Source organism: Meleagris gallopavo, chromosome 6, assembly GCF_905368555.1.
Source record: "Meleagris gallopavo chromosome 6, MGAL_WU_HG_1.1, whole genome shotgun sequence".
In the NCBI taxonomy this organism is placed as follows: Eukaryota; Metazoa; Chordata; class Aves; order Galliformes; family Phasianidae; genus Meleagris; species Meleagris gallopavo.
The window spans coordinates 31,029,028-31,045,325 of NC_139409.1; the positions used below are offsets into that span (position 1 = coordinate 31,029,028).

A 16,298-nucleotide genomic window follows, 5' to 3' on the forward strand; every position below is an offset into this window, starting at 1 on the left:
CCCTGCCACCAGTGTGTGTTTTGTTATTGGTTTCTTTGACTGTGCTTAGCTGGGTAGCCTACGATCTCTGTGTTTTAAGAGGACAGGGAGAGAGGGGCATCTCCCAACGGAGTCTTAGTTGTGGAGATACTTACCTTAGGTGAAATACTCTGCAGCCACTAGCCTTTTTCTTGTTTTGACCACAGAGTGAGTCTGGGCCACTTAAATCAGGAGCCTACTTTTTAGATAGTCAAAGCTAGTAAATCCCATCGTGTATTACCATTGAGCTCATCACTATACCACCCCATCTCCATGTTTAGATCCCCTTTTAAAAGTGCTGTAGCTTTAGTGCCAGAGATTTCCTGCGCTGCATGCCTTGGTGAGTGATAAAGCATCCAGCATACAAAATTCTGAAGCCATCCGGGATAAAGTTTACTCTCAGCCGTGTCACTGTTTCAGGACAGGAAGCAAAAGTGACTCTGACTGTGCTTGGGCTGTTAATCTGCTGGGAGATTTATTTATTTTTATTTTTATTTTTGGTCTGTATAATATCTACATTTAAGCATAAAGAAGTTTTTCAGCTCCTGTGCCTCGAATGTAGATGAATTCATTGATGTGCACGTATCAGTAAGTGGTAATACTCTATAAAAGAACACACATAGGAGTGTTTTTCAGAAGCCTTTGCAGATGTCTTTTGTATATCTGCCTCTCTGATTTATTCCCTGCAGGTAAGTTGTGTGACCGTTCTCTGTATGAGCGTGATTGGATTTCTTCAGTCCTTGGCACAATCCCATCAACCTCTGCTACCTCTTGTTTTTCAGGCAAGTTTTTGCCATTTGCCTTTTCAGGCAGAGTCATCTCAGCACAATCTCACAATGCAGTGTGTTTGGGCTTCTCTCACTTTTTCTCCAATTTCCCTCCTTAACAGGATTGAAGTCAAGATGTACTCTGAGGCAGAGAACGGTTATTTCTAGTAATTCTGATTGTCTTTAAGTCATGACACCTTTGCCAACTTCTTCATCTTACATGAACGAAAAATCACTTTCTTTCAGTGAGGATAAATTTCTGTTTCTGATATAAACACTGTTTTGATTCATTTGCTTTATACCACTACCTTCTCGTAAGCTGTTCCTTCCTGACTTTGGTCTCAGCAGTAGACGTGTTCCCAGAGGTTGCATTCTGATCTCCATCCCAATCTCTCTTTGTAGTTCTTTTGTCCTGAAGGAGTACGAAAGAAAAGAAGGTGCAACAAAACAAATGTCATTATAGTTGCAAGTACTGCTTACAGTTCTGCTGCTTATTTGAGTATCATTGCATTCATGTCAAAACAGAGCTTTTTACCATATGTCCCTGGGACAATTGCTGATGGCCCTCTGACCTTGTTGTGCCATTTCAGAAGTCTCTCTGCCAGTGTTTTCAGAAAAAAAATATAACACCCAACAGCTTTCATTTTAAGATTCCACTGAAACCAGGTTTTATTTTTCTGATTTCTAGTCATATGCTGCAATGACTGTGAGTCAATTTTTTGCAGGGCCTTCAACCTGAACAACGTAGACTTAAATAACAATTTATTCCATCTTAGTTCTGCAGCTTACAGTCCAGTGGTTGTATGGGAGCTGTTCATGCACCGCTAGAAGTGGTCCATGCCAAGGAGGGCTGCTAAATTGCAAAGTTGTAGAATGGCTTGGGTTGAAAGAAACCTTAAAGATCATCTAGTTTCAATCCCCTGCTATGGGCAGGGCTGCTGCCCACCAAATCAGGCTGCCCATGGCCTTGAACCTGGCCTTGAATGCCTTGAGAGATGGGGCACTCACAGCTTCTTTTGGGCAGCCTGTGCCAGAACCACACCATTCTCTCAGTGAAGAATTTCCCCCTGATGTCTAGCCTGAATTTCTCCTCTTAGCTAAAAGCCATCCCCCCTTCTCCTGTCACTCTCTACCCATATAAAAAGCTTATTTCCCTCCTGTGTATAAGCTCCCTTCAAGGTTGCAGTGAGGTCTTCCCAGAGCCTCTCTTTTCCAGGCTGAACAAGCCCAGCTCCCTCAACTTTTCTTCAAAGAGGTGCTCCAGCCTTCTGGTCATCTTTGTAGCTCTCTTCTGGATCCACTCCAGCAGCTCCATGTCTTTCTTTTGCTGGGGGCTTCAGGCCTGGACACTACTGCAGATGGGGCCTCACAGGGGCAGAGCAGAGGGGAGTGATAACCTCCCTTGCCCTGCTGGGTATCCCTCTTAAATGTTCCTGAGCACAGTTTTCTACAAGTTGGGAAAGTATACTGAGCAAACAGAGTAGCATGCTTTTCCTGTTCTGAATGAAAGCTTTAGAAACCCATTCTAGGTGCTACTGAAGACAAGGCAGATGGGCTTTTGGTTTAATCACTGGATTTTCCTTTGTCTTCTGTTCTCATGTAGTTTGTTTTTAGCCAGAACCATACTTTTGGTGGAATATAATGAACCTTCTTAACATTTACTGGATTCACAAATACGCTTCTTGAAAACAGTGCTATTACCAAGTAGCCAGGAGGGGTCATTGCTCTGGGATTACAGGATGTTCTGTTCAACTCTTACTGCTATGCACAGGACAGCTGAATAAAAGCACTGAAAGGAGCCCATAGAAGTCTGGAAATGTGTATTGGTGTGATGCATCAAAGTACAGTGAGTAGCAATTCTGAACGTGTTTTTAAGCAGACTGAAATCGGCAATACTGTAAAGTGCGTGAGAGAGATTTTGTAAATCAACAGGCCAATTTTCTGTCCAAATAGGTTTAGATAAATTCATGTGACTACTGAATAATTATACAGTGCTTATCTGACTGAACTTCCAGTCCCAAAGTTTGAGCATTTCTGGACGATTTGCTCAGCTTCGGAAACCTTTAGTGAGACATTTTAATTGCAAGAGTGCAGGCAACATCAGATGATAAGATCTGCCATTTCCAGGTCCCTGGTAGCTCATCTATCTTCCTGGGGGCTCCAGTTTTTAACGCTTTCCTTGTACTTGCAGATGCCTTGTTCTTGTATTTAAAACAAGAGCTATTAGTGGGCTGTTACAGAATGGTAATTCAAGATCACTGATCATACGGTCATAGAATCATTAAGGTTGGAAAAGGCCACTAAGATCAACTAGTCCAAATGTAATCGTGTATATTTGTAATAATAATAATAATAATAATAATAAAGCTTTAATTCAGTGAATACCACAAAAAGCATGCTATAATTAACATTGTTTCCAAATTTAATAATACTACATTTAGTTTTAATTATGGCAAAGAACACGCATATATATTGCCATTAATAAATGGCTTTATTTTATTACACCTTCGTGCTGCTTGTGGAAAGATATGTTGGACATCTTCACGTTCATGGTGTTGTCTGATATTTGTAGGCTAATCAGCTTGAATCTTTACATACCATGTCACTAAAACACAGATAAGATCTGATTATTATCTTCCTTTTCACTTTTTCCCCACAGTGATGTACCCTCCATTGCTCTCTATTCAAACACAAAAGTTTCCATCCTCAAGAAGTCTCTAAGGTGTCTTCTTAATCCTGAAAGACGGAATAGGGTGTATGCACACCTCTGACAGCAAGCAGTGCTTCAGCACTGCTGCAGAAATCGGCACTGTGGAGGACAGAGTGTCTTTCCAGGCTATAGCCTGTGTAGGAATGCTGAGAGCAGAAGCAGGAGTTAACACTGGAACAATTTCCTCCTAAATCATTTGGTTTAAAATGTTGGATTAATCACTTGGGATTTCCTAAATTGAATGCTGGAACTGTATGAGAAGTAATATCCTGAAATTATGCAGCAAGTGGTATTGTTTGGCACCCCACACAGGCGTGACTGGGAGATGCTTGTGAAATGGTTTAAAGGTGAGAAAGTCACGTCCAGAGCTGAGGGCACAGGAGGTGGTTGTGGCAGAGCCAGGCTGGAGCAGAGTACTGTTGTGATGGCATGTCTTCTTTCTGTGTTGGGCTGCAGTGCTGTCCCTGCTGGTTCCCTGCACCCCTCAGAGCTGACAAACCAGATGGGTGCAAGATTTGGATTTGGTAGCTTGATGGATTTGGTGTGGCACAGGTAAAGTGATAGAAGCAAAGCACAGTTGCTCACATTTGCAGTGTCACAGGGCTCAGGCTCCTTCTGATCAAGTGCCAGATCCTGCGCTTTGGTCACAACAATACCATGCAGTGCTACAGGTTTGGGGCAGAATGGATGGAAAGCTATAGAGGAAAAGGATCTGGGAGTGTTAGTGGACAGATAACTGAACATGAGCCAGCAGCGTGCCCAGGTGGCCAAGAAGGCCAATGGCATCCTGTCTTGTGTCAGAAACAGTGTAGCCAGCAGGAGCAGAGAGCTGATCCTCCCTCTGTACTCAGCAATGGTGAAGCTGCACCTGAGTACTCTGTTCAGTTTTGGCTCTGGACCATGTTCAGAGAAAGGTAATGAAGCTGTGAAGGGTCTGGAGCACAGTTCTTATGGAGAGAGGCTGAGGGAACTGGGATTGTTCAGTGTGGAGAAGAGGAGGCTCAGGGAAGACCTTATATCTCTTCAACTGCCTGAAAGGAGGTTGTGGCAAGGTGGTGGTTGGCCTCTTATTCCAGGTATGTAAGTGATAGGATGAGATGTAATGGCCTCAAGTTGCACCAGAAGAGGTTCATGTTGGATATCTGGAAAAAAATTTTCTGTGACAGTGTGGTGATGCAGTGGCACAGGCTGCCCAAGGAGGTGATGGAGTCACCATCCCTGGAGGAGTTTGAGAACAGTACAGATGTGGTGATGAGGGACATGGTCAGTGGGCATGGTGGGGATGGGTTGGTGGCTGGACTAGATGATCTTAGTGGTCTTTTCCAGCCTTAATGATTCTATGATTTTATGTTGAGTCAACATGAACACCTTCAGTGTTCTTCAGTGTTGCTGCAGCAGTGTTGCTGCTGGGGGAACAGAGTGCATGGGGTGCAGCAAGGCCACACTGTAGGGCACGGTGTTACCCTGTCCGTGGCTATGCTGCAGTCAGAAGCTGGAGTCTTTGGCTATGCCATGGAAAGTTCCTTACATGCATTAAAATTCTTCAGGCAGCATTTGATAAAAGAGAGCTGCAATCTTGCTGTAAGGCTCGTGGCCAATGCACTACTGAGTCATGAAGAATTCAAAATACTTTGACGTTAAGAGCTTTGGAATTTTCTTTGCTTCCATGGCTTGAGATGGACACAGACCAGTGAGTTTCCTCGCATGCTGCAGGAGTCATTTACTTGATAACGGTTTTGGGGGCAATGTAGAGTGATGGAAATGATTTCCAGCTTTACTCTTGCCTGATTATTGTTTTTCAAAATATGTTCTATGAGCATTAAAGCAGTAACTACATATATTAATAACTATAGCAATGAATACCTATGATGTATTATATGCATAATACAATTTTAGAAGATGTCTTAAAGCTTTCTGTCAGTATGTCTGATATTCTTACTTGTGCGGTTGTTATCTTACCTTCAAATTACAGCAAAAATAAGATCTGTTTAGAGTCATGATTTGTCATTCCAACTGGAATTAGTCATTGGTCATCAAGACACTAATCAGATTACCTGTTTCTAAAGAATTAATTCAATTTTACTAATATGTATGAGTAGTTGCTAACTCTACCAAACTCCTCAACGAATACAGAAACTTTGTCTGAGTTGGCTTCACGCTACCCATCGTCAGCACTCTGCTGCCATCAGTGCAGAATGACATGTTGCTGAGGGATGCCCACCCTGCTTAGAATCACAGAACAATAGAATACCCTCAGTTGGAAGGGACTCACTAGGATTATTGAATCCAACTCCTGGCTCCACACAGCACCACCTAAACTCAAACCATATTTCTGAGAGCACTGACCAAACGTTTTTTGAACTCTGCCTCGTCTCAGAGCTCCATTGTATGAGGGGTTAACTCGCTGTAAGGTGCCCATTTCTCTTTAAGGACTCAAGGTCCGGGCAAGTTTAAAGAGACCCCAAAATCAGGCACCTTGGACAGATCGGTCCCTGCAGCCTCATCCTGTGAGAAGCTGTCATGTGCCATTCAGCAGGGGGCAACCACCGTGGGTCAGAGCAGGATCCCATGGCACTGGTGGGCTGTTTGCTGTGGTGTGTTGTTAAGGCACAGAAATATAACACAATAAGATTTAGGACATTATCTCAGAAGACAGCCATGGGTACGCAGGGCCATCCCGGCAGTGAGTGCACAGTGATAATTTCATTGCTGCCAGTTCCCTGGGCAGGTAACCTTCGAAGTGTATTTATTTAGTGGGGGCAATGCCTGAGCCTGGGGCACTGATTTGGCATTTCTGGATGGCCCAAACCTTAAAACCTTCTTCCACGCTTCCTTGGTACCGGGTCGGGCAGCATCCCGCTAAGCAGATCCGGGCTGGGATCCCCCCGATGCCTCGGGATGGATACACTTCCTCCCACCCCGGTTCCCCCTCCCCTGCCGCTCTCGGACAGCCACATCGGGGACCCCCGGGGCCGTTCGGTACCCCGGAGCGGGATTTGCTCCCCTGCCGGTGCTCGCGATGCGGGGGACGGCAGCGGCGCCCGGCCCCGCCCGGTGCCCCTCCCGGGGCAGGGCGCAGGCGGAGGTTTGGCAGAGGGGGCCGGGGCTGACGAGGCGTGATCGCCCAAGGCCCCTCCTGCCTGCCGGGGAAGCCTTAAAACACCCCGGCGAGGCACGGAGTCCCGCACTCGGGAGCCCCGACCCACGGGCAAGAAGCGCCAAGCCTCGCCCAGAGCCGCTCCGCTGCAACCGCCACCGTGAGTACCGCGACGGGGTGGGCGCGGGGATGGGGCCGGGGGTCGCGGGGCTGCGCGCCGGGGATCGGCCGCGCTGCTCTGCCGTCGGGGCGGGCGCTGACGGCCGCTCTCCCCCGCTCGCCGTCCAGATGCAGGGCACCATGAGGCTGTGGGTGTCGGTGCTGACTTTCGCCCTGTCGCTGCTGGTCTGCCTGGGGACGCTGGCAGAAGCGTACCCCTCCAAACCGGACAGCCCCGGCGAGGACGCTCCCGCAGAGGACATGGCCAGATACTACTCGGCTCTGAGGCACTACATCAACCTCATCACCAGGCAGAGGTAGGCGGCGGGCCCGGCAGCGTCCCCCTTCCCGCTCGCTGGGCTGCCCTTCTCCTGGGGCAAGGCGGGAGGGAGGGGAGTGGGATGCCCCTCGCGGCCGAGGGTCTCACCTCAGTTCCTTCAGGAAAGCTGCCGGCGAGGGTTAGGATGTGGTGCCCGCGCTCCTTGGATGTGGAGGTGGATTTCCACCTGCCTCGACGCTGCATCCTCTCCTTCAGTCCTTTCTGGTACCTGGCACACCCGGGTTGGTGGGCAGGAGCATGTCCACAGGGCAGTGGGCAAGGGGAGAGTCCTCCTCAAAATTGAGAGAAAATGTAACTAACTCTGGGGAGGATGAGGCAGGGCAGTAGGAGCTGTTTCACTCTCCTGTCACTGCCACTGACGAGTGAAGGTTTCACTGGAAAAAAGTGCCCTTTGCTGAGAAGTTGTAGGAATTGAAACGCTTTGTCAGCTACTTAATAGAGCAGCGAATGCCAAAAAACCCCAGTAGTCTGACAAAAACTCTCTCAAGACCATAAGCAAGAACTTGAGCCCAAGCTGAAAGAGAAGAGTGTGACCTAAAGCTGCCTTGCCCCATGCTGGCATTCTGAGGGTGACTGTGCTGCTTAAAGGGGGTGCTGAAGGCTCACGCTGAGAAAAGTTAACGTTTTGCTATAAAATTATTTTCTTTGGGAACATCTGTCCAGTTTAGACTGATTAATAGAAGTATTCCCTGAGGTCCCTAAACTGTGCGTGACACAGAAGACTTTTGGCATATTTGGCTATTTGTTTAATATCAAAACCAGATGAGAGATCTATAAGAGGCTTGCATTTGTTCCTGTAGAAGTCTGAAGAGTTAAATCAGAAGGGAGGCTATGGTGTAGCTGAGAGCTTTCCCAGCAAACCCATGACATTGTCTGCCTGTGCGCTAATATCATAACAGAGATGAGGAGGCTGATAACATTATGGTTCTTCAGTCCTGGACTTTTAAAGCAATATTCACAGCTGTTTGTGTGCAGTGTGTTTCTGTGCATTGCTCTGTGCTCTTGTAACTTTTTGTCAGATGACTGCTGAAATAATCTGTTCCTGCTGCTGCCCCTTTCTCTTGCATGCACTGGGATCTCTAGGCTGGTTTCATGTCTCCACCTTTTTTTGATTCTGTTTCTGATTTAAAAGGTACAAGGCTGAACAACCCCCTCCTTCTATATTCATCCTCCACTATAGAAATGTAGAATCTAGAACCATACTGTGACTTAGGTCAGAGGGGACCTGAAAGATCTAGCTCCAACCTCCTGCCATGAGCAGGGCTGCCAAGCACTAGATAAGTGCTTGCTTTAACTTTGTGTAGCTTTCTTTGCTTATGACTTGGCTGCAAGTACACAGCTCAAGGACTGAGACTGCTTTCGCTTGTATTTAGGCTCTGAAATGAACGGAATAGTTGGTGATAGACAAAACAATTCAGAATTTCAGTTTTCTCATTCAGGTTCCATCAATCCAGGATTGACCTGGATTTAAAAGAAAACCGACAGATAAAATCACAACAACAAGAACTTGATTTTAAAGCTGTCTAGAAAGCTTAACTTGAAAACAAACACTCCAACAACCAGAACTGTGCTCTTTCTATTCTGTGGTGAATTAGCAGCAGAGAAATAAGGTAACAGAGCTCCTGCTTCAGCAGTGACAGCCACTTGCAAAATGAATTGCTGTCTTTATAAGTATTCTGATGTAAACTTGTGTATCACTTGGTCTGTTTCAGCAGAGATGCTCAGAGCTGTATCTCGCTAAAGTGTTTGGCTCTGCCCTAGGTGCTTGTTCCACCAGCCTTGTGGTGGGGAGGTGGCAGGGTCCAGGGCTCACCCCATGTGAGCAGGCCACTGGGGCTGGGCAGGTTCACAAGCTGCTTGCTGTGGGAGGGACAGCAAGGATTGAGATCAATGCTTTTTTGTCTCTTCAGTTCATCTGTCTACTCTTGTTTGAAATTTATGTGATCATGAACAGCCTTCTGGCTTAGCCTTCTGCTTCTGCCATGAGTGTCATTCTCTGTGAGTGACCAGGATCCACCAGATCTTCGCCCCGGCTCCTGTGAAGCTCCTTCCAAACCCTCCTTCTCTTCTTGACTTTTGCCCTTGTCTGTGTGGCTGCTTTGCTTCCTCTCTCCTTTAGGGTTCTTCTCCTTCGCATCCCATCTCATTTGGCTTTAGTCATACGCATACATCCGCTTTGTACTCCTGTGAGGTGATCTGAGGGAAATAGATACCTGTTGCACTCCAGGCTTGCTTCAGACTTTTCATTTCAAATGAAATCCATTGTTTGCAAGGTTCCAGATCTTCACTGATGATGAAGAGAACTTAAGGTGACCAGCACAGCTGCAGACTCACACTGCAGATGTCCATGTGTCTTTGCATTAATCCCACTTCTATCCTCAAAAATGTCCCATGTCCTTGCATCATACCCCTGTGCTGCACTGTTTGAGAGCTTTCTTCGGAGCCCAGCTTTCTTTGAATCTTTTCTCCTGCTGCTTGGTGCTACCTGCATGTCCTGTAACCAACAGGCCCTCTTCCTTTTCCAAACACCAAAAAAGCCTGAATTTCTGTGTTTGTGTTGTGTTGTCTCAAAGTGTGCATCAAAGACACGGAGCAAGCATGAAGCAGTTGGAAGAAGAGAGAATATCTGCACTGAGGCTTTGCTTTCACAACTGCTCATGACCTCTTTGCATTATAGCTGTACCATGGTTGTTTCCCAGCAGCAAAATTGTGGGGTAGACTGGAAGGTTTGGCACCTGATGTAGGAAGAACAGTTGCTCCTTGGTCACACCAGTTGGTGCATCCAAGGAGCAGCTGATGTGCAGCTTTGCTGTTTCAGGACAAAGTGGGGCTGTCCTGTGTAGGTAGCAGCACTGGTCTTGCCATGCTGGAGGAACTCACATAATGCGTGTGTCTCCAAAAGAGTCTTTTTCACTGTTTGAGCAAATCTCTGATTACTGAAGGTTGCTATCTATTTCTTGCTCAGAGAAAACTTTACAAGAGTTTAGTGAGACTTTTTGCCCAAACGTGAGCTGCTGGAGCAAGCTGTTGGATTTGTTAAATAAATTTCTTAAAAAACAATGGCAAATTAGATTACCCCTCAGTTGAAGCCATGATCATATCTTTATTAATTAGGGAGTAGGGAACAGGAAAGAAATGCCTTTATGGTGATAGAGTGCATGGCTTTTTATTCAGCATCATGCTTGAATGCATTATTGTAATAGCATTTAACCTTTCAGTCAGTTTAGGTTGAGAAATTTGTTTTAAAAATCTGAATTTGATACTTCGTCTTTCTGGAACAAATATGATATTCTAAAATGACTAAGGTGAGGCAGTAATACAAAGAGAAATAAAATGATAAAGTGAGAAATGTGTCCAGTTTTCAGGAGAGTAAGACATCAATTGATAAAACTTGCCCCCCTCCCCAAAACTAGATTAAGCCATTGGAGAACTATCTTGATAGCAAGGGATAAAATGCAAGTCTTTGATGGCACCTTTTACTTCTCTGGAGCTAGAATTTCACTCAAGTGATGTTCACAAAGCTATTATCTGTTAATGTACTTTGTGATTCAGTCTAATTACATACACAAGTTACAAACCATGATCTTAATTCTTTCCAACCTAGGGAGCATTTGGTTACAGTTATCACTGGTAATCTCATGAGTTCTTATGGTCAAGCTGGCCATTTGGTGTTGCTTCTGTTTTCTGAGAAAAAAGAGAGCAAATTCTTTCCTAGAATGAGGAATTGCTGTATTTTAACTGTTGAACAAACTGTTGGTAAAATATCCTTGATTTAAAAAAAAGAAACAACAAACAAATAGACAGCCATTGTGTAAGTATAAGACAAAAGTAGCAGATGATATCCTATTCAACCAAAGAAGAACGCTGATTCTGATGGGTGTTTTCTCTTCTATAGCCACACAGTTCAGGAGTGGTTACTGCCTTGGGGCAGCTTAGTTTTTATGACCTAATCTGGTATGCAGTGGGCACCTCCAAATGTACTAGCTAGCTTTTAAAAATCTTGGCCAGTTCTTCAGACACAATGGCATGCATGAATTTTGTGTACTCTTCATATAATAGATAAATTTGACTCTACATTCATGTAATTTCTAATGAAGGATACAACAGTATGTAAAAGAATGAGAAAATTAATGAGATGATGGAACTGGGTTTGTAGGCAAGAATGACATGCTCAGAGGTCTTGTCATGCACTGCTTCCTCCTTCATACTCAGATCAGTAAGGATCAAGGTCCTAGAATATTCAAGAACATCCATCGAATTGAGAAACATAGAATTGCTCAATACTATCAGGTAACAATTGTCAAAAATATATATTAAAAGAAATACTGAAGAACATTTTCTAATATGAATAGATCAATTTAATTAAAATACTTGCTGCAAAGTTGTTTTTATATCAGCTGTATTTAGTTTTTTTCCTGCCTCATAGTTTTCTGCTTAATCTTCATTATTAAATATCAAGATAAATAAAAATATACTTTTCCTCTTTTTTCTTAGGTACGGAAAGAGATCAAGCCCAGAGACACTGATCTCAGACCTCTTGTTGAGGGAAAGCACAGAAAACATTCCTAGATCCCGGTATGTTTGAAGAAGTTTTATAGTGGCTTTCATTTCTAACTTAGATTTAACAGTCCTATTTGTTATCAATAAACATGTTTCACAGGGAGAAAACACATGCCACCAACAGCTGGATAAACATATCCTTACAAACATTTTCAACTTCTTTGTTAAGAACAAGAATCATTCTATCAATGCAAGAAATGCTTTCCCAGGTACAATATAGTCCAAGCTCCTTGTTTCCTGATTTTGGGAGCAGGCAGAACCTGCTGGCTGAAGGAGGGGAAGCATTCTGTAAGTCTTGCCCTTTACTGGGCTTTATTGCACAGAATTGTGCACTGATGCCCAATGATGATTCACTTACATTTTGGATCCCCAAAGATGGCATATTTTTATTTATTTCCTACTCCACAAGTTGACATTTTTCCCCTTTAAAGAGGTGTGACGAGTGATAAATGTGCAGATATATTTATTTACAAATGCAAAGCTATGACTATTCTTTAAGATACAGTATTTCACACTTGTTTTGTACCTAATGTTTCATAAAGTGGGGGAAAAAAGGCCTTTGTATTTCCACTTGCACTTGGTTTGAAAGAACAGTGGTGTTTTGAACAGCACTGGAATTTCAAATGTATAATGTATAATTAAGTAATGACACTGAAGTTACAATGTAAGATACTGTCGTGGTGACCACAATTTACGCAACTGTGAAAATCTTCCCTTACTCTGCCTATGCTGAAAAAGTAAATACAGGGGGTTTTATTTTTATTTTGTTGTAAAAGAAAACATTCATTTCAGTCACAAAAAATCATGAATAAGCTCAGTTTAGGCCTTTACTGAAAGTATGAAGCTTGCTGCTAACACCGCTGCAGGAATAAATGTTTTGTGCAGCACTCATCTCAGGAGTCCCCAAGCTCTGCACTTCCATCCATTGTGTGAAAGCTCCATTAAACTAGTTATATAATTAACTGAAATAGTTTGTCGCACTGGACTTTGGGGATGATGATGTCACCAAGAGGTGACCAAAACTTTGCTGTCAGTGGAGTGTCCATCAGTTTTGCGGATCCATGTGTAGGAAGAATGTTGATTTATGGTTTGATGACTAACCACAGCTGTTGGGAAATGGTTTTATCTGCATATGCTTATGTAAAAAACTGCATGGAGTACATTGAAATGCTTGAGACTATTTTGTGTTTTGTAATGAGAAAGCAGAACTCTCACATAATGGGAAATTTCCGCTGCCATGAATTTGAGGCAAGACAGAGGGTAGTACAAAGTCTAATACTCTCTGTAATTTTCCCCCCTTTACAACAAAATTTTATGGTTGTTATTGTTTCAATAATGCTATTTATAACACGCCAGGGAGCTAAGACTCATGAGCGAAATAACAAACAAGTCTGCATTTAAGATCAAGAATTGATGAGAAACAGATTTTTATCTCATACCCCCACTGTAACAGCACTTTAAACTGAGAAAAAAAAACATGTTTGTCATTCGTTGATGACAATTATGTGAGTACTGGGAACAATGATGTTTAGTTTCCTATGGATATGTTTTTTAGGATAAAACACAGTATGGATTCTTCACCCCATTCCAGCTTTTACCCCCATGTGAGGAAATAATCATGTCTTCTTTCTATCTAGCCCTAAGTTTGATGACACATCAGGAGCTTACTCTCTCCAAGACATCTGTACCTTTCTCTGACTTAGTGGAAATTTTCCAGGGGGCTTGAGTACTCATAGCGAAACTAGGGGAGCCCCACAGGTTGGACACACATCAAATGTGCCCAAGTAAAGTGTGTCTGTATAAGCATTCCTCCTAGAGAAAACTAAGCTAAATGAATTAAAGGCAGGCTGGTATTATTCTAAACTTAAATTAATGATATTCTAAAACATCATGTATCTTAGATGACATATTTCATGCATTCTCTGAAACTGAACATTGAGGTATTAAGAAACAGCTTAACTGTGTTCAGCATGTCTGGCTGAATTCCGCACTTCACTTTTGCTGACTAAAATATCATAGCATAAGCATGTGTCAGAGCATCCAAACAATGTTTAAAGATTTTCTTACAGAAATCAAGTGAAAGTTAGGAAGTTATGGAATTGAAAAAAGGAGGTGCTTTGACCTGAGTAAAAGTTCTTATAACAAAAAAGTGAGATGATGTTTTTCTGATCTAGTGGATCCTGTGGAATTATGACTCAATAACAGTATGCATTCTGCTTCTATGAAACTCAAGTATCTCATGTGAAGGAGCTGTGGAGGCTCCTTGTGTAGTCAACAGGAGAGGTGGATCTCTCTCATATAAGCCACTCCATCCTCAAATGGGCAGGCTTAACTACCCTCTCAGGGTGTTGGTGTCTCTCCAGTGACTGTAGAGGCAGATTAGATGGTTAGGTAAGACTAGCCACCCAATATTTAGATGGCAGAAACTATGGCAAATCTATTTCCATGTATCTCTCTCCATGTTCAGCGGTAACTTGTCGAATATCTTTCTGTGTAGCCAGAATAAGCAGAGAATGACTAGATCAAATCCTGCTCTCAGAACTGCTTTCAGCATGTATTTCAAATGTTTGATACTAAGCAGTGGAATATGATGATAACATATTGGATGATTATTTCAGTTTTGTTTGAAGACGCTGAAAGCACAATGTGGCTTGGTTCGGCACATTCTCTCTGGAAACTGTTTGCTCCTGATTAAAAGCTAAAAAGCTCTCTTAAAATACATATGTATTTCAATATAGTTTACAAGACTTTTGACCATCCAAGGTTCATCTGTTTTGATGGGAGTCTTCTACTGCAAATGTGGATATGTATTCCTTATTGGTGCTATTATTAAAATGAAAATTTTAAGTAGTTCTAACTCTTAAAGTTCCAAAAAGGACTTTACAATGTGTTTAATAGATTTCTATTCATAATATGTTTCAGGTTTGAAGACCCTTCGATGTGGTGATGGGATTTTCAGCACACCATCCAAATTTTTCCTAGTTTTCAATTCATACTTCACTCCTCTGAAGCAAATCATAGCATCATTCCCAGTGCATGCAGCCATTGTACCGAACTCTGTAGAGTTTTTCCTTCATCATATTTGTATATACTTTTATTTAAATAAATTATTTGTGCATTCCAAAATACAACATACTAAATGAAAACAAGCAATGTTGTCATTGGTATAGCAAAGAATTGTTTTAAACTATTAAAACTGAATTATAACCTCCCTACAGTCTAAAGTGGTATGGACAACAATAGTATCACAGTTATTACAGTAATTAGTGTGCAAAGACACCATTTGTCGTAGCATCAAACTGCACTTAACTGCTTGATTTACCCCAAATAGTTTAAAATAATTTATTGTGTGCCAAATAATTTAGGAAGATAATATTCTGAGCTATTTTTCATAATCACCATACTGAAAACTTAGTATTGACACTGACAAATATATTAAAACGAATAGCATTTTCGAAATACTAAGCAATGAAATACTGGCTTAATTCTTCTAACTTCTCAAAACTAGTTTGAAACTTGGATGTAAGCTTGAATTAGGAATTTTACATGAAATAGATACAATATCTTATTTTTGACAATATGCAGAGCAGCAGAAAGCAAGATTTAAAGTAACTCATAAAACAGGACAATTCTACAGCCATACTGCCTAAGTTGATTGGCATGCTGCTTAATCAAAGGAATATTCTTGTAAATCACATGCCTTTGTGTACCTGCAATCTGAGCACTACTCTCATTTGGAGTCTTTCACATTTTCGTTTCCACAAGAAAGTTCCTGGAGCAGGGACAAGGGGAACTGTCTTTAGGTTTTCGTTTTGATTAATTCATCATTAATCTAGCGAGGAGTTAATTAGACACAAGGACTTCTTAGGAAACCTTCACTGTTTTTATTCAAGTAACATTATGTGATGGCAGCACATGATTTTAATTCACACAAACTCATCTTGCAGTGTGGTCGTATGCAACATGACACAAATGTTGGTTTTTCATTCCTGCTTCAGGAATAAATTCTTATTTTTAGACACCTGGACTGAACATTGTATAATAAAGCACATTAAAAGTTCCAAATTGGAAAGGAGTCAGCATGAAGATTTAGTACATTTACATCTCATTCCTGCTGTATAAACGTTTTCATGTGGCTGTTACCTCCAGGAAAGATGCATCAGTGCAAATCAGTTCCAGATCCCTAGAAACGCTGCATTCGCTAAGTGTTACCAGATTCTGTGGTCTTGCCCCCTATTTTGATAATGCTTTCTTCAGTAGAGCTTAAAATATTTTCCATTTTTATTAAACATCTAGGTGGCACTTAAATAGATAAATTTTGCTTACAGCCACGATACTCTCATTTACAAGCTTGCTGATGGGTTTCACAGTTAAATTGTAAGGGGTAAGAACAGTCCCAGGAACTAAGGGACATGGTTTAGTGATGGGACTCAGCAGATCAGGTTTATGGTTAGACTTAATCCTGAAGGTCTTTTCCAACGTAGATGATTCTATGATTCAGTGATAAAATATCTGGGGGCCTCCAATACGAAGCATTGCTACGAATGCAGTGACAGTGTTCAGAGGGACTCCAGAGTGCCACTGGAATCTTACTGGTGCTTAGTGGAACTACAGGAGTCTATCAGCTGCAGGCCAGGACCTACTGAG

General features: G+C 42.6%; 1 protein-coding gene across 1 annotated transcript; it reads left to right on the plus strand.

Moving 5' to 3' along the window:
- Positions 1-805: 805 nt before the first annotated feature.
- NPY (neuropeptide Y) lies at positions 806-14,862 on the plus strand. The gene is made up of 4 exons (XM_085226202.1): positions 806-6,752; positions 6,881-7,068; positions 11,586-11,666; positions 14,574-14,862. The coding sequence occupies exons 2-4, from the start codon at positions 6,881-6,883 to the stop codon at positions 14,596-14,598; spliced, it is 294 nt and encodes a 97-aa protein (XP_085082328.1). The 5' UTR covers positions 806-6,752; the 3' UTR covers positions 14,599-14,862.
- The last annotated feature ends 1,436 nt before the right edge of the window (positions 14,863-16,298 follow it).